This window comes from Pseudophryne corroboree, chromosome 6 (assembly GCF_028390025.1).
Source record: "Pseudophryne corroboree isolate aPseCor3 chromosome 6, aPseCor3.hap2, whole genome shotgun sequence".
Classification (NCBI taxonomy): domain Eukaryota; kingdom Metazoa; phylum Chordata; class Amphibia; order Anura; family Myobatrachidae; genus Pseudophryne; species Pseudophryne corroboree.
Window position 1 is genome coordinate 608,762,654 of NC_086449.1, and position 18,758 is coordinate 608,781,411.

An 18,758-nucleotide genomic window follows, 5' to 3' on the forward strand; every position below is an offset into this window, starting at 1 on the left:
CATTAACAGTATTCTTCTGTTACTTTTTATTTAACAATAATTTAATTAAAAAAAATACTCTGGTTTTCTTTTTTCTTGCTTTGTCATTTTAAGCTCTTCTCTTTTGAGTCAAAATAAAAAAAAATACATTAATAATAATAATAATAATAATAATATTAATTAAAATTGTTGCAGTCTCCCTGCTCCCTTGGTTTTCAATGAGGACAGCATGAAACTTGCATGCATCAGTGTGATATTGTTATGAACCAAAAAAGGCGTTCCAATACAGTTCTCAATGACACAAGACTCTACAAAATACCTATGGTGTAGGTCATTCTTTCGTTATACTATTGTTAAAATACAGACTACAACAAGAGGACATGCTTTCCTAAGGATGGTAGGAGGGAGGGAGGATAAGAGAACAGAAGAGTGCACTTATTTGGATCCTTGGGAAGGAAGTTAAGCATTGGGTAGCTCAATTCCAACGGAATGAAATATGCCTTGGGCGATCTCCTCCCTCCTTCACCAGCGGCTTGTGGAACTCCCGGCCAGCACGCGAGTGGATAGCAGCCCAGCAATATTCACAGTAATACTGCAGACAGGTAACATTAGCACAGAAGAACGGAGCAAACTTGCCACTGCAGCGAGCTCCTTGACACTCATCACACAGCTGGTCGTCCAAGACATATGGCTTCACTTCCACCTGTCACAGAGAATGATAGAACAATTGAAGGAGCAGCAACAGCATATTGGATGAAGGATTAGAGAACAATGTGGAGAAGAATGCATTAGCGGAATCATTATTTATTTATTTTCAGTATTTATAATGCACTACTAGGTTTACAATTGTACCTGTAGAATTGAATTAAAATTATTCCAAAAATAATGCATTTTTCTGGACAAATTATTTAACTTTTTAAAAAGGAGAAGAAAGGAAACCTGTGTGATGTCATGATTGAGCAATCAGAAGGTAAAGGGGAAAAAAATATAAGTACATAACACATTATTATTATTATTCATTTCATATAAATAATTATGTTGTCATACTACTTAGCACATATTCTCTGCAGAAGGACTCTTTGAACTCCCTGTATATATATCCTATATTTCTTTCCATTTTCTTTACACACACAATGGCGTTTGTATTAGGCACAAACTTGTACACCTGCTTTTTAATGCAAATATCTCATCAACCACTTCATGTGGCAGCAACTCAGTGCATCAAAACATACAAACATGCTCAAAAGCTTCAATTGTTAGTTAGACCAAACACCAGAATGGGGAAGAAATGTGATCTAAGTGACTTTACCAGTAGAACCATTGTTTGTGTCATACAGGGTAATTTGAGTATATCTGTTCTGCTGGAATTTGCATAAATAAATGTCTTGCTCAAAAATAGAAAAGTGTGTGAAAATGCCTTGTTCAGGAAAGCATTCACCAAATTGGTCCGAGAAGGTGACAGTAAAGGCCCGTACACACTGGTCGATGTATCGGCCGTTCTCTTGAACGGCCGATACATCGCGGGACAGTCGGCCAGTGTGTACGGGCGATACGTCTGTGAACTCCGTCGTTCACAGACGTATCGCGTCGGCCGCGCAGCACAGCCGACAGCCAATATATCTAACGATATATTGGCCCGTCGCTGTGTGTGTATGGGGCGGTCGTCCGACCGCCCGTACACATGCTGCGGCGGCCGGCGGTGATTGACAGGTGAACTGGTCAGTCCCCCGACGGATCGGGCTGTGTGTATGCACAGCACACTGCCCGATCCGTACATAGATATATCTGCAGATCAATTGATCTGCAGATATATCTAATAGTGTGTACCCACCTTAACTCATATAACCATATTTTACAATAATGGCGTGTAGAAGAGCATCCCTGGATGCACAGCTTGAAATTGATGTGCTATATTAGCAGAGGCTCACACTGGGGTCCATTCTGGTCAGGGGAGAAAAATAAATTGATGCTCCAGTGGGCACAGAGTTCTGAAACTGGACAGTATTATAGTGATATTTCAACTAATTGCCTTCTTGAATTTGCATCACACGTCTTCAATCCTCTACTAAGTTATTCAGACTACTTATATGGAGAAAAGTCAAATAAATACAAATAATCACACTATTTGGTATCATCAAGTGCGTTATACTGAGCATGGATCATAGAAAACAAAGGAGAGAGTTATCGTCGGAGATCAGAAAGAAAATGACAGGCAATTATGTTAAAGGCTATAATACCATCTCCAAGTAGCTTGATGTTCCGGTGACTACAGTTGCAAATATTAAGATGTTTAATGTACATGGGATGGAATGTGGTCAGCATCCTGGCGTTAGGGCCCGTGTGGGGTGGGGGTGGGAGGGGTTAGGCACCGGAGGGAAGGGTGGGCAGCCATAGCTGCCACCCCATGTCCTCTGCTATTTGGCGATTCCCGCACTTCTGCGCATGCACTGCATGCATGTGTAAGTCTGTAAACTGTGATCACGTGATCGCAGTTTAAGAGCCGGCGGAGGGAGGTGACGCAGCATTGGGGGAGGGGAGGAGCACGGTCCGGACAACGGAGGCCTGTCCGGACCGACTATAGGGCGCCACACGCAGCCACTACGACCCAAAACATGGTGGTCCAGCAACTGGGCATAGGGCTACCCTTAAATTTTTCGCAAAACTACAACTCATGCTGAATTAGGCCCTATGTTCACAGATTAAAAAATAAATTAAGCTGTAAAAGAAAAGAATACCATATCTTCTGTGAAACATGGAGAGGGCTTGCTATGTTTTGGCGCTGCTTAACTGCAACTGGCACAGAGGGCATTGAATCTGTGCAGGGCACAATGAAATCTCAAGTCTATCAAGGCATTTTGGAGCAAAATATACTTGCCAATGTAAGTAAGCTTTGTCTTAGTCGCAGGTCATGGGTCCTCCAACAGGGTGACTCAGTAGCGTCAAGTGTCTGAGTACGGCTTTTTCCATTAAAATGCATCTTATTCACAAAATTATGTGAATAGGATGCACATACAGCTTATGCTGATTAAAATGATATGCGGCATGCCTATATTCTCTGTGCGACTGTAGCTGTATCTGTATACAAAATGGCACGTTACAGTGTTTTCCTAGAAAACTCTGTAACATACCATTCCGTATGCAGTTACAGCTGCAGATGCACAGATAATATAGGCATGCAGCATATAATTTTAATCAGTAGAGTCTGCTTATGACTCCCAATGCTAATGGAGTTGCACAAGACCTGTCAAGCTCACTCACACCAGGCATCCCCCGCTACGTGGCATATTGAGACAAGATGTATGCGGACATATCTGTATATTAGCCCTGATCTGAATCCTATCAAAAAAATCTATGAAAAGAGCTGAAACATGCAGTCTGGAGAAGGCATCCATGAAGCCCTAAGACAGCTGGAGCAGTTTGCTCAAAATGAGTGAGCCATACTACCTGCTAACAGGTGCAGAATTCTCACTGAGAGCTACAGAAATTGCCTCTAAAGGTTGTGTAACAAAACAGTTAAGGTTTCCATAATTTCTGTCCATGCCATTTTCATTTGTTTTATAAAAATGCAATATCTGATTTCTATTAAATAATAAGATTTTACTTACCGGTAAATCTATTTCTCGTAGTCCGTAGTGGATGCTGGGGACTCCGTAAGGACCATGGGGATAGACGGGCTCCGCAGGAGACATGGGCACAACTAAGAAAGAATTTAGGTTCTGGGGTGCACTGGCTCCTCCCTCTATGCCCCTCCTCCAGACCTCAGTTAGAGAAACTGTGCCCAGAAGAGCTGACAGTACAAGGAAAGGATTTTGGTAATCCAGGGCAAGATTCATACCAGCCACACCGGGATCAGTACTAAATGCCGCCGGTCGGAATCCCGGCGGTCGAAAAACCGACGCCGGAATCCCGACAGGGGTGGTGAGCGGAACGCAGCCCCTTGCGGGCTCGCTTCACTCGCCACGCTGCGGGCACGGTGCCTCGCTGCGCTCGGCACACTATTATATTCTCTCTCTATGGGTGTTGTGGACACCCACGGAGGGAGAATATGTCGGGATTGTGGCGGTCGGGATTCCGGCGTCGGTATTTCGACCGCCGGGATTCCGGCTGGCGGCATCTTGACCGCATCCCGCCACACCAATCACACCGTATAACATGTGAAAACAACCAGTTAACAGCATGACAAACGACAGAGCATCAGGTCAAACCCTGATGCAACTATAACATAACCCTGAAGCAATAACTATATATAAAGCATTGCAGAAGAAGTCCGCACTTGGGATGGGCGCCCAGCATCCACTACGGACTACGAGAAATAGATTTACCGGTAAGTAAAATCTTATTTTCTCTAACGTCCTAGTGGATGCTGGGGACTCCGTAAGGACCATGGGGATTATACCAAAGCTCCCAAACGGGCGGGAGAGTGCGGATGACTCTGCAGCACCGATTGAGCAAACAAGAGGTCCTCCTCAGCCAGGGTATCAAACTTGTAGAACTTTGCAAAAGTGTTTGAACCTGACCAAGTATCCGCTCGGCAAAGTTGTAATGCCGAGACCCCTCCGGCAGCCGCCCAAGAAGAGCCCACCTTCCTAGTGGAATGGGCCTTAACTGATTTTGGCAGCAGCAATCCAGCCGTAGAATGAGCCTGCTGAATCGTGTTACAGATCCAGCGAGCAATAGTTTGCTTTGAAGCAGGAGCACCAAGCTTGTTGGATGCATACAGGATAAACAACGACTCTGTTTTCCTGACCCTAGCCGTTCTTGCTACATAAACCTTCAAAGCCCTGACCACATCCAGCAACTCGGAATCCTCAAAGTCAGTAGTAGCCACAGGCACCACAATAGGTTGGTTTATATGAAAAGATGAAACCACTTTCGGCAGAAATTGTGGACGGGTCCGCAATTCTGCTCTATCCACATGGAAAACCAGATAGGGGCTTTTATGTGACAAAGCCGCCAACTCTGACACACGCCTAGTCGAAGCCAAGGCTAATAGCATGACCACCTTCCACGCGAGATATTTCAACTCCACCGTTTTAAGTGGTTCAAACCAGTGGGATTTCAGGAAACTTAACACCACGTTAAGATCCCAAGGTGCCACTGGAGGCACAAAAAGGAGGCTGAATATGCAGCACTCCCTTTACAAACATCTGAGAAGCCAACTCCTTTTGAAAGAAAATGGATAGGGCCGAAATCTGGACCTTAATGGAACCCAATTTTAGGCCCAAATTCACTCCGGACTGTAGGAAGTGAAGGAAATGGCCCAGCTGGAATTCCTCCGTAGGAGCATTCCTGGCCTCACACCAAGCAACATATTTTCGCCATATACGGTGATAATGTTGAGCTGTCACGTCCTTCCTAGCCTTTATCAGCGTAGGAATGACCTCATCCGGAATGCCTTTCTCTGCTAGGATCCGGCGTTCAACCGCCATGCCGTCAAACACAGCCGCGGTAAGTCTTGGAACAGATAGGGCCCCTGTTGCAACAAGTCCTGTCGTAGAGGAAGAGGCCACGGGTCCTCTGTGAGCATTTCTTGCAGATCTGGATACCAAGTCCTTCGTGGCAAATCTGGAACAATGAGGATTGTTCTTACTCCTCTTTTTCTTATTATCCTCAGCACCTTGGGTATGAGAGGAAGAGGAGGAAATACATAGACCGACTGGAACACCCACGGTGTGACCAGGGCGTCCACAGCTATCGCCTGAGGGTCTCTTGACCTGGCGCAATACCTCTGTAGCTTTTTGTTGAGGCGGGATGCCATCATGTCCACCTGTGGCAGTTCCCACCGACTTGTAATCTGTGCGAAGACTTCCTGATGAAGTCCCCACTCTCCCGGGTGGAGGTCGTGTCTGCTGAGAAAGTCTGCTTCCCAGTTGTCCACTCCCGGGATGAACACTGCTGACAGTGCGCTTACGTGATTCTCCGCCCAGCAAAGAATTCTGGTGGCATCCGCCATCGCCACCCTGCTCCTTGTGCCGCCTTGTCTGTTTACATGAGCCCCTGCGGTGATGTTGTCTGACTGAATCAGAACCGGTTGGTCGCGAAGCCGGGTCTCCGCTTGACGTAGGGCGTTGTATATGGCCCTTAGTTCCAGGATGTTGATGTGAAGGCAAGTCTCTTGACTTGACCACAGACCTTGGAAATTTCTTCCCTGTGTGACTGCTCCCCAACCTCGGAGGCTTGCGTCCGTGGTCACCAGGACCCAGTTCTGAATGCCGAATCTGCGGCCCTCGAGAAGGTGAGCGCTCTGCAGCCACCACAGGAGTGACACCCTGGCCCTGGGGGATAGGGTGATTAACTGATGCATCTGAACATGTGATCCGGACCACTTGTCCAGTAAGTCCCATTGAAAGCTCCTCGCATGGAACCTGCCGAAGGGAATGGCCTCGTATGATGCCACCATCTTTCCCAGGACTCGAGTGCAGTGATGTACTGACACCTGTTTTGGTTTTAATAGGTTCCTGACCAGTGTCATGAGTTCCTGAGCTTTCTCTATCAGGAGATAAACCCTTTTCTGGTCTGTGTCTAGAATCATGCCCAGGAAAGGCAGACGAGTTGTAGGAACCAACCACGACTTTGGAATATTCAGAATCCAGCCGTGTTGCCGTAACACTTCCAGAGAAAGTGCGACGCTGTTCAGCAACTGCTCTCTTGATCTCACTTTTATGAGATCGTCCAAGTACGGGATAATGGTGACCCCTTGCTTCCGCAGGAGTACCATCATTTCCGCCATTACCTTGGTAAATATTCTCGGTGCCGTGGAGAGACCAAACAGCAACGTCTGAAATTGGTAATGACAACCCTGTACCACAAATCTGAGGTACGCCTGATGAGGTGGATAAATGGGGACATGAAGGTATGCATCCTTTATGTCCAGAGACACCATAAAATCCCCCCCTTCCAGGCTTGCGATGACCGCTCTCAGCGATTCCATCTTGAACTCGAACCTTTTCAGGTATATGTTCAGGGATTTTAAATTCAATATGGGTCTGACCGAACCGTCCGGTTTCGGGACTACAAACATGGTTGAATAATAACCCCTTCCCTGTTGAAGGAGGGGAACCTTGACCACCACCTGTTGAAGATACAATTTGTGAATTGCAGGTAACACTATTTCCCTCTCGTGGGGGGAAGCTGGTAGGGCCGATTTGAGGTATCGGTGAGGGGGCATCTCTTTGAATTCCAGCTTGTATCCCTGAGACACAATTTCTATCGCCCAGGGATCCACCTGGGAGTGAACCCACTTGTGGCTGAAATTCCGAAGACGTGCCCCCCACCGGGCCTAACTCTGCCTGTGGAGCCCCAGCGTCATGCGGTGGATTTTGTAGAGGCCGGGGAGGACATCTGTTCCTGGGAACTTCTGTGTTGTGCAGCTTCTTACCTCTGCCCCTGCCTCTGGCAAGAAAGGACGCACCTCGGACTTTCTTGTTTCTTTGTGATCGAAAGGACTGCATTTGATAATACGGTGCTCTCTTAGGCTGTGAGGGAATAAAAGGCAAAAAATTTGACTTTCCAGCTGTAGCTGTGGAGACCAGGTCCGAGAGACCCTCCCCAAACAATTCCTCACCCTTGTAAGGTAAAACCTCCATATGCCTTTTTGAGTCGGCATCACCTGTCCATTGCCGAGTCCACAGGACCCTTCTGGCAGAAATCGACATAGCATTTATTCTAGAACCCAGTAGACTAATGTCTCTTTGAGCATCTCTCATATATAGGACAGCGTCTTTAATATGCCCCAGGGTCAACAATACAGTATCCTTGTCTAAGGTATCAATTTCCTCAGATAAGGTATCCGTCCATGCTGCGATTGCCGGCCTCAGTAAGGTACCTGAATGTGTATAAATGGACTTCAGGGTAACCTCCTGTTTGCGATCCGCAGCATCTTTGAGGGTAGCCATATCCTGTGACGGTAGGGCTACCTTCTTGGATAAGCGCGTTAAAGCTTTGTCCACCCTAGGGGAGGATTCCCAGCGTAACCTGTCCGTTGGCGGGAAAGGATACGCCATAAGAATCCTTTTGGAAATCTGCAGTTTTTTATCTGGAGATTCCCAAGCCTTTTCACATAACTCATTTAGCTTGTGTGAGGGAGGAAAGGTTACCTCCGGCTTCTTTTCCCCATACATATGCACCCTCTTGTCAGGGACTGGGGTTTCCTCTGTGATGTGCAACACATCCTTAATTGCTATAATCATATAACGGATGTATTTAGCCAATGTTGGCTGTAACTTTGCATCATCGTAATCGACACTGGAGTCAGAATCCATGTCGGTATCTGTGTCAACAGTTTGGGATAGTGGGCGCTTCTGAGACCCTGACGGCCTCTGCGACATAGGATCAGGCACGGGTTGGGACCCTGACTATCCCGAGGCTTCAGCTTTTTCTAACTTTTTATGCAAGGAATTAACATGATCATTTAAAACCTTCCACATATCCATCCAATCAGGTGTCGGCGCAGACACCACATTCATTTGCTCCCGCTCTGCTTCCACATAGCCTTCCTCATCAGACATGTCGACACAAGCGTACCGACACACCACACACACAGGGAATGCCCTCTTTGAAGACAGTTCCACCACAAGGCCCTTTGGAGAGACAGAGAGAGAGTATGCCAGCACACACCCCAGCGCTATAAACCCAGGAATAACACAGTAACTTAATGTTAACCCAGTAGCTACTGTTTATATTGCTTTTTGCGCCTAATTATGTGCCCCCCCTCTCTTTTTACCCTCTTCTACCGTGTATCTGCAAGGGAGAGCCTGGGGAGCTTCCTCTCAGCGGAGCTGTGGAGAAAAAATGGCGCTGGTGAGTGCTGAGGAAGAAGCCCCGCCCCCTCGGCGGCGGGCTTCTGTCCCGCTTAAATATGCAATTTTTTGGCGGGGGCTCATACATATATACAGTGCCCAGCTGTATATATGCTTAACTTTGCCAAAAGAGGTCCCAAATGCTGCCCAGGGCGCGCCCCCCCCCCCCCCTGCGCCCTTACAGTGACCGGAGTATGTGTAGGTGTGTGGAGCAATGGCGCACAGCTGCAGTGCTGTGCGTTACCTCAGTGAAGGACACGGAGTCTTCTGCCGCCTGTGAAGTCTTCTTTGCTTCTCATACTCACCCGGCTTCTGTCTTCCGGCTCTGCGAGGGGGACGGCGGCGCGGCTCCGGGACCGGACGGCGAGGGTGAGATCCTGCGTACCGATCCCTCTGGAGCTAATGGTGTCCAGTAGCCTAAGAAGCAGGACCTAGCTTCAGAGAGTAGGGCTGCTTCTCTCCCCTCAGTCCCACGATGCAGGGAGTCTGTTGCCAGCAGAGCTCCCTGAAAATAAAAAACCTAACAAAATACTTTCTCTCAGCAAACTCAGGAGAGCTCACTGAAAAGCACCCAGCTCGTCTGGGCACAGTATCAAACTGAGGTCTGGAGGAGGGGCATAGAGGGAGGAGCCAGTGCACACCAGAACCTAAATTCTTTCTTAAAGTGCCCATGTCTCCTGCGGAGCCAATCTATCCCCATGGTCCTTACGGAGTCCCCAGCATCCTCTAGGACGTTAGAGAAAAGTAATAAATATGTAATAAACAAAGATTCCAATAACATTTGTCAGTTTCAAATTATTTCATATAAAAAATATGGGTTCTTTATTTTTCATGGAAGGGTTACAATACATTTGATCACATCTGTATGTGTGCATGTGTATATTTAAAAAATAAAACAGTAAAATTCTTGGAGAATGAGACAAAATGGCAAACAGACCTTGATGGGCAGAGAAACAAAAACATGACTTTCTTGGTGACGAGGAGGCTTATGGTTACACTACTCTTCTGGCATTTTAATTAGTGCATGAGCTCGTAAACTGCAGAAAGTACAGCAGTGCAGGATAGATATAATGTGGTATGGTAAATAATACTGTTATACAGTATGGACATTCAGCGCAACAGACACATGCACAGCAACTCACCCGCTTATCGATTTCTCCGTGTTGCAGCTGAACGAAGCGGGCGCTGATAGCAGCTATGTAACTCTGTTGATTAGAAAAGGCAACTCGCCCAGCTCCTTTCGGATATTTTAACTCAGGATCTGTGTCTATGCCAGCATAGCATACTCCTCCATAGAGGCGGTCCATTATCATCGCTAACTCCACTGTAACAGAGGTAGAAGAAAAACAAAAAAAGGAAACAATGTAAATAAAGTGCCTTTATTGCAATACAGCAATATGCATTACACAGTACATTTTCTTCTGCAGTGTCTTTTTTAAAATAAATATTCAATATTATCAAATGAAAAAGGCCTCCAATAAGAAAGATTATGCGTCCGAGATTGCAACCACTTTGGTAATATGCCCGAGACACTCCCATTCCATGTCCATAAGGAGGACCATTTTTGTACGTCTAAATAGCCACCTTCCAGTCCTCACCCATCATTTCCAATACATTTCTGATACTGTGAGTCTCAGCTGCAACTGTGCCTCTGTGTGTACACACTGTGGTATGCATGCGCCATGTGACTTATTAATGACTCCAACACATGCACAGTAGCAAAAAAATAAAATAAAATTGCTCAACTCTAAACATTGCATCGCATGCACCTCCGAATCGAGTCCTGAAGGTGAAATCTGTAATCGCTCAACAGCAGATTAATAATTCTAGAATTCACCTACAGATGCATTCCATAAATTATGTAATTCCGCTGTCAGATTACAAATTGGAGTGTGTGAAGCAATGATATCTGTACTCTATATTTGATTAATAATGATCGAATTTAATGTGTGTGCCCCAACTGTATATGAAGACATGCAGCCATTTCTTAAAATAAAAAATATAAGGCCAGCTGTACACTTTATGAAGCACTCTGTCTGAACATGACACAATATTCCCTTCAGGGGTCTCGTAACTGGGTCCCATGCTGTTCATGGTAAAGTTGTCCTGCTGCAGGAGTCTTAATGCTCTCAACAAACCTTACTGTGCCCTTGTGTCAATAATACAGGCCAACTACACTTCAAGGCTAGTGGAGAACTAAAAACCATGGACCTAATCATTTTAAAACTTCGTAATTCTTTAGTATCCATGCAGGGTCACTTATTAATACCTTCAGTGTTGAGCAAAAGTTTGACTTCTTCAATATATAGGTCAGAAATGTTAAGGACAAGTCTCACTGGTTTTCAACAGAGCAGGAATTCACAGCACAAGGAAGAAAAATAACTACCCCAACCGTAGTTACAGTACTGACAGAGAGGGAACGGCTATTAGCCACTACACACAGAAAACTTTGAAAAGCCAGGCGATGGGGAGAGCATGGAAGGTTCTCCACCATCCATGTCCACCATACTGTCACCTAGAGATTTGGAAATACCCTCATTTGAAAGAGAAGAGCCCCCCCCCACTTTGTAGTGATCATTAGACATAACGCCATACACTACAGAAATATTAAAAAGTCCAGAGATGGAGTATGATCACCCCCATCTGGCTTCAATATACTCAGGGCACCCGCATTTTAAAAAAAGGAGTCTACTCTTTCAAATGAGGTGGCCCCTTTAGCAGTTATTGTCTGGGAATCCGTGTGAACACCAGAAAATAACTCCCTACACTGCGAAACTACTACAAGAGAAAGGGAATGTGGACTAAAAGTGCCCAATTATCCCCATCCTTGTGCCTACAAAACTTGGGGTATCTAAGTTTGAAAGAAGAGAGTTCAGTCTTTCAAATAATGTACCTTCTAAGAAGGATTTAGTCTGTGGATTACCAAACAATAATGCCCTGCAATACAGAAAACGTTATGCTATTTAGGGACAGAGAGGTTATAATGCCCAGCTGATGTATTAAATAAACACATGGGGCCCCATTTAATGTGGCAGGCAGTCTAATTTTCGAATTAGAAGTCGGGGGCTACTATATTTATTCCTAACCATTTTAAGAGTTTCATTCAAGATGGCACAAAGCAAGGGGGGCGCTTTTCAAGTTCAGATTGTTTTAGGGGCATCGAGGGCGCGATCTGGACAACGTAGGCGTTTCCGGATAATTTGCGGGGTGGGCCACGGTGGCTGCGTGTCCCTAAAGATGGCATTCCAGCAACTGACTTCACAACTAGGCTGCGGAGGCGGGGGCAATCCTTAAGATGCAAGTGTGGGAGGACCCAGCATGCGGGGCGGCCTTGCCCTGTGCTGGGTGGCCCCACGCATGCTAGAGAGGTGAGTTGTAGATTGCGATTTCTCGCTAAACTACAACTCATGCTGAATTAGGACCTAGGTCCTCACTTTAAGCTCATTGGGTGGTATTCAGTTCTTTCCGCCTCCTTCCATACCCGTTCTGTTTCTGCTGACGGACGTAGTATTATCATTTCAGCTTGCTACACCTGAGGCACCTTAACCCTTTACGAAGCTTAACCTGATTATTATGGGCGTGATAACAGAGATAGCTTTAAAAAGGAGATTGGGTGTGATATATCATTTGAATATCACCCCATGGGGCAGATGTATTAATCTGGAGAAGGGATAAAGAAGTGATAAAGCAGTGATAAGTGGAAGGTGATAACGCACCAGCTAGTCATTACGGATTTGATAAAATGACAGTTAGGAACTGACTGGCTGCTGCGTTATCACCTTGCACTTATCACTGCTTTATCCCTTCTCCAGGTTTAATACACCTGCCCCATTATCTCTTGTTCAAGCCATACTGTATCCACATACACCTATCCTCAAATAGTGCCATATAGTACTATTTGAGGATAGTTTAGCAAGGCATGGACAATGCTCCATGCAACTTTTTCTTTAAATGTGTCTTAATATGCTACTTTATACCAATTCATTTCTGACCAGAAACACTGCTCCTTACTATTTAATATACTATTAGCCAAATAAAAACAGAAAAGTTCAGAGAAAAAATATATAATCTGAGTAACAAGGCACTGTTCTTAGATTATAAAACACTGAGAGACAACTAGCTATTCTAAAGGCAGTCTAAGAGTAACATTGATATTTACCAGTTCCTAGCATGACCCTCTTTAAAATTCCACAAACATGTTACAGCCTTCTTTCACAAGGCCCAATAGATTAAAGAAATGAACAGGATCAATTTCCACTTTGAATTAATCATGGACTGTCGGAAACAAAATACTCTAATAAAATATTTAAAACGTGGAGATCAATGCACGGGTATGTATTTGGTCACCAGCACTGCCAGTCTCTGTGTCCCAGATTCTGTATTGAGAGGCACATGCAAGCTGGATCCTGCGGTGTGCTAGATTCATTGTTCTGCTAAACCATGCCACATCTCTCCATTATCTCAGTAGACTGAAATTATATATATATATATTTTTATTTTTTTTATTTTTTTTTTCGGTTGAGTAATTTCTCTTTAATGTTACGGTTTCAATAAAGAGAACAAGTTGTTAAACTAAATGTATGCGTGACTATAAAGCTTCTTCTACTGTATGTGGAAAAAAGTGTTTACATTAATAATTATGTTTTACAGAGTCAGGAAAAATGAAAGCACTTGTACAACAAAACATACCAGCCCGTAGAGGCCGTGGGACACCTCCAACAAAAATAGTTTTCCGTGGATCAAGAGGCTGTGAGCCATCCATGACAAAGTCACTGTCACTGAGGTTCCAGGGCCGGATCTGAACCTGTGGAAAAACATATAGAAGCTTCATAACTTGATAAAAAAAAATATATATTTTTAGCACATGCAGCTGCAGTACGAGGGGTTAAAGTACAGAGGTGTTCTCCATCATTGTTGCAGTCACGTTAAACAGCCCTTCTAGTCGCGAGTCAAACAACACCAAAACGCTAAGTTACTGTACAGTGTTTTCCCAGTTTCACAGGAAAACACTGCAGAGTACAGTAGCATTTGTATGCAGATATAGCTGTAGTCGAACACAGAATATAGTCATGCCACATATTTTAATCAGCATAGTTTGCATTTGTGCGTCTTATTTGCATAGCAATGCGAATAAGATGCATTTTCGGGGGGGGGGGGGGGGGGGAATACACTGCGCTGGCCGAGTCACAGGGGACCTGGTGGTTCTCATGCGCCCTGTGTGCTGCGACTCACTACGTATGGAGGCTAGATGAAGAAGGGTACATCTGTATTAACACATATACTCATACAACCTCAACCAGGTACCTAAACGGTGTTCATGGAAAACATGCTTGCTATGTACACAAAAACACTATTCTTATATGAAATCTAAAATTGGAATAACGTTGTCTATTCATGTACAATTGAGTACTTAAATAACGCAGTCAGATTTGCAAATTATAAGTGACAAAATTTGGAGATCCGTAACTTTTCCCCACTCTGCGCCATTCTACTGGCTCACAAAACTGTGTTCTGTAGGAATCTGGAGCTGGGTGGGTGTTTCAATCATACAGTAGCAGTAACATGACTGCTACTGACCACTGTAATTTAGTAACAAAGACACCCAGCTGGAAAGTACACATATCTCCATGTATTGGGATCTTATGGTGGATAGCACAATCAGTAGAATGAACTTGTTTACATGATGCTTCTGATCTTTAGCAGCATCCCACTGTACATTATTGCAATTAGATGGTTTTATGGGGTTCTTCTTCCCCTCAAGGTGACACCCAGTCTAGATTTGCTATAGAGCCAAGAGCCACTCCCAGTCATAATTATGCTTTTGAATGCTGTCCAGGAACATCATGGAATTCCTGCACGTGGATACATATGTACTGCACAAAATGAAATTTGTGCGACAGGAAAAACTGTCCTTCACTTTAGAGATTGGAGGAAAATCAACTGCGTCATAAAATCGAGATAGAGAATTCACTGAACAGTTAATCACTTTCCCCAAGTGAGTCCCTACTGTTCCCAATACTAACCTTTAAATGCACGGGATACGGTCGTTAGGTCGACAGTCATTAGGTCGACCACTGAAGGTCGGCATGCATTAGGTCAGTGTTGGCTAACCTTGACACTCCAGCTGTTGTTGAACTACACATCCCAGCATGCCCTGCATCAGTTTTGCTATTTGGCCATGCTAAAACTGATGCAGGGCATGCTGGGATGAGTAGTTCAACAACAGCTGGAGTGTCAAGGTTAGCCATCACTGCATTAGGTCAACATGGTCAATATATTGACATGGTCATTAGGTTGGCATTTACTAGGTCGACAGGTCAAAAAGTCAACATGAGCTTTTCACATGTTTTTTCCACTTTTTGGACTTTCATACTTTACGATCCCCGTGGACTACAATTGGGAACGGTAATCTGTGCCGAGCGCAGCGGTAGCAGAGCGAGGCACCTTGCCCGAAGCATGGCGAGCGAAGCGAGCCATGTGAGGGGACACGGTGCACTAATTGGGCTTCCCCGTCACTTTACGAAGAAATCACCACCAAATAAAGTCCAAAACCCCAAGTCGACCTTTTGACCTGTCGACCTTCTACATGTCGACCTATTGCCCCTGTCGACCTAAGTTGAGTCGACCCAACGACCCATACCCAAATGCACAGACCGGTTGAGTCTCTCATACCTAAAATACAGAATTTTACGAGCCTGACAGAGTGACACCTTTGCTTTTTGATGGTTCAATGTACGCAAACTTTGTGTAATGCACACAATTATTACAAATATTGTCTAAGCTCACCCTCAGGCTGTGTGTATAAGGTGTATATGAAACAAATGTATTCTGTGTTTAGACTTGGGTCCCATGCCCAATAAATCTCATTATGGTATGCTAATATTACAAAATATGGAAAAATCAGATATCCAAAATACTTCAGGTCCCAAGCAGTTTGGATATGGTAGACTCGGCCTGTAATATATCGGTGGTTTACAGTTTAGAGATCTAAATTAAAATAGAAGGGGCACTGTGGAGTAATCTATATAAGTCGGATCAGACTTTTGCTCCTATAGTAAAACACAGGCATCCCCATCTGACCAGGGAGTAGATCTCTGTAGCATGCATAGAGAATTTAGATTTAATGTTAAGGAGCTGAATGATACATTTCATGGCAGATACAGTGGAATTGGGTTGGGGCTGTGTTACCGGCGGTCAGCATCCCCATGCTGGGATCCCGGCTGCAGGATCGGTTGCGAGCTGTACTCCCCACAGGTTCTATTCCCACTCTATGGGGAGGAAGGGATTCAAATGTTTGAAAAGTCGGTTGGGTGTCTGTTTCTTCGTGCCTATTAGATAGGAAAAAACAGACACCCAACTGACTTTTCAAACAATTGAATATACCCCTATGGGTGCTGTGGAATAGTCCCTTCTAGTCGGTATGCTGACTCTCTGTATTTTGAGTGTTCGGGATGCAGGGGTAGTTATTGTGGCCGTCTGTCACATAACTACATCCCGAGGAACCAACAGCTGTCAGTGATGGCCCATGTTCTATTCAGGTATTACACTATCTCTATACCCAGCTGTTAAGACAGCACTTCTAATTAGGTTTGAAAACTATATCCAGTGATATATATAAAATGAAAGATAGGATGGAAACCTACTGTTGGCGCAAAGTCAAAATAGCAGTGGTATTTTACCGTGATGGTCACTGTCCATGAAAACTATTAAAGGAGTCCATGAATTTTCACAATGGGTGGTCTTCGTAGGAATTCAATTCAATTCCATTTGATGACATGTGAAAAAAGAACACAAATGGTATACAAAAGTTCAGTAGAAGTTCCAAAAAGAGCCAAAATAGAATCAACCATATTGCTGGTGGCAGGAATAGGCATGTCGTTAAGTAACTTTGACGAAATTAGCGCTATCTTCCCGCCTCACACACCCCTTCGTGTTTGTGCTTAATACCGAGCCCAATACGAAGTCAGGAAGTGAGTGAGGACGATTATCCAGACTGCTGAAAAAAAGAAACCGTTACATGGAAGAACGGCATCTGTTGAAGTAAGCACGGATGTGAGCATCATTCAGAAGTATTTGCATGTGAATATTTGGGGCACACCTATTCTGGTACCAGGAGTATTTCACTTAGAGGCTTTAAAGAAACCTTTATAGGCTTTTTCCAAGTGTACGAAAGTAAGCACACATGTGAGGAGCCACGTTTATCTTGAACACCAGGGTGAACCCTTACAGATACCGTCACACTTTCCCATATCACCATAGTCTACGGAGTCCGGGCAGAAGTCACCCTCCTTTAAATTAACTCTTTTTGGAACTTCTACTGAACTTTTGTATACCATTTGTGTTCTTTTTTCACATGTCATCAAATGGAATTGAATTGAATTCCTACGAAGACCACCCATTCCATCACGGTAAAATACCACTGCTATTTTGACTTTGCGCCAACAGTAGGTTTCCATCCTATCTTTCATTTTATATAGTCTCCCATAGGTGTGTGTGGTGACACATCAGGATAGGACCCTACGCAAGGCAGCAAAGAGAGTGCGCAGGAACATACCTTACATTTCATTTTTCATATATCCAGTGATAAGTGAGTGGTTAGACTGGTCGCATTTAACTGCAGTCTCACACTTTGCATTTAGCTCACACAGGAGACAAAAAAACCACAAAACCAATCTAAAGTACTATTACACAAGAAGCAAGGGTAGTGCTTCTAGTGAACTCTTCCACAATACAATACGGACTAGTAAAGCGACAAGGAGACATGCACTGAGTAAATGATGCTGGATGTTGTGGTGCAATGCCAATGGCTAGGTCACATGTTCCACATTTTGGTAGACAAAGTAAAGAGCTAACGGAATCACTTGGAAAATCTTATCTCATTACAATGAAGCAAAAAACAACAGGTCATTAAACACATACTGTAACTTTATTAATGATTTCTGTGACTTACTTATGTCTTTTTATGTTAAGTACTGCATTGGACAAGACAGATTTATTAAGTAGAAATATACTGTCTGGTAAATGTACTATAGTGGCACGGATTGTGCCGCTATAGCTCTTCCTGCTATGTCTCTTTACTGAGGCGATGCAGGAAACAGTAGCGCCGAGATGTGTTAACATCTCGGCTGCCGGAGAGGGGGATTGAAAACTCTCCCCTCTTTGGTGATGCCGGCCAGACCCCCAGCAGATCAGCCTAGTGTAAGCAGCCAGCCAGGGACAGAACTGTCTATGATGTGGTGTATGGCAATGACACCTGCAGCTGTTGAAATCGATAGGTGTAGGCGTCGGAATGGTCAGTGCACATGCAGAGATCAGCTAAATTGTGCACGGAGAAGAACGAGGTTCCCCTCCCTGCACTGTGCCTGTCTGGAGCATGTTCTTCAGAATGTGGGCCGCATGCATTCTCGAATGCAATTCCGGCAGTGATGTCGGCGTACACCTGGCTTTAGTCGCATCAAATGCAACCATGCCAGGGAAGAGGTTAGCACACGGGGAAGAAGTGGCATCAGCGTACATAACGTGCTGATACAGCTTCTCCCACATAAAGGCACTTCTTACATCTACCCCTGTTTCTGCTACTACACGCAATAAGACTGTTTACAACTAAGGGCCTAAACCCAATGGCTTACGCCCAACTCCAATGGTCATTGATCAGCATCAGTAGCTGCAACGACGTTGGTAGTGGCACCTAAGCCGCAGCATGTCAATCCTGTGGGTGTGGAGACAGTGAGCATTTTACAAAATAGGGGGGTGGGGGTGGGTTTGTGCTCTGTCCAATTTGTAGGAGTGAGAAGACCAGCATCTGCACTTTCCCAATGCAGATTTCCTGGCCTCTGCTGTGTGATCACCTCGAACATCCTGGGTAACTTGAGGGTTATCTAGATGTCAGAAGTTATCGTAGATGGTCACAGAAGGCGATAGGAGGCATCTATTTATGTAAGACGCCTCTTGCGTAAGCATATTATCGCACACTGTGTGAAC

The 18,758-nt window shown here is 44.7% G+C and overlaps 1 protein-coding gene across 3 annotated transcripts in view; it reads right to left on the minus strand.

The window, feature by feature from the left end:
- Positions 1-232: 232 nt before the first annotated feature.
- Positions 233-18,758, minus strand: part of CPEB4 (cytoplasmic polyadenylation element binding protein 4) — a 296,939-nt gene continuing 278,413 nt past the window's right edge. For all 3 annotated transcript variants that reach the window (XM_063928058.1, XM_063928060.1, XM_063928059.1), the window contains 3 exons: positions 13,467-13,581; positions 9,920-10,101; positions 233-682 (listed from right to left, as the gene is read on the minus strand). In XM_063928058.1, coding sequence (XP_063784128.1) covers positions 455-682; positions 9,920-10,101; positions 13,467-13,581 — 525 coding nt within the window. In that variant the 3' untranslated portion in view covers positions 233-454. The remainder of the gene's footprint in view (positions 683-9,919; positions 10,102-13,466; positions 13,582-18,758) is intronic.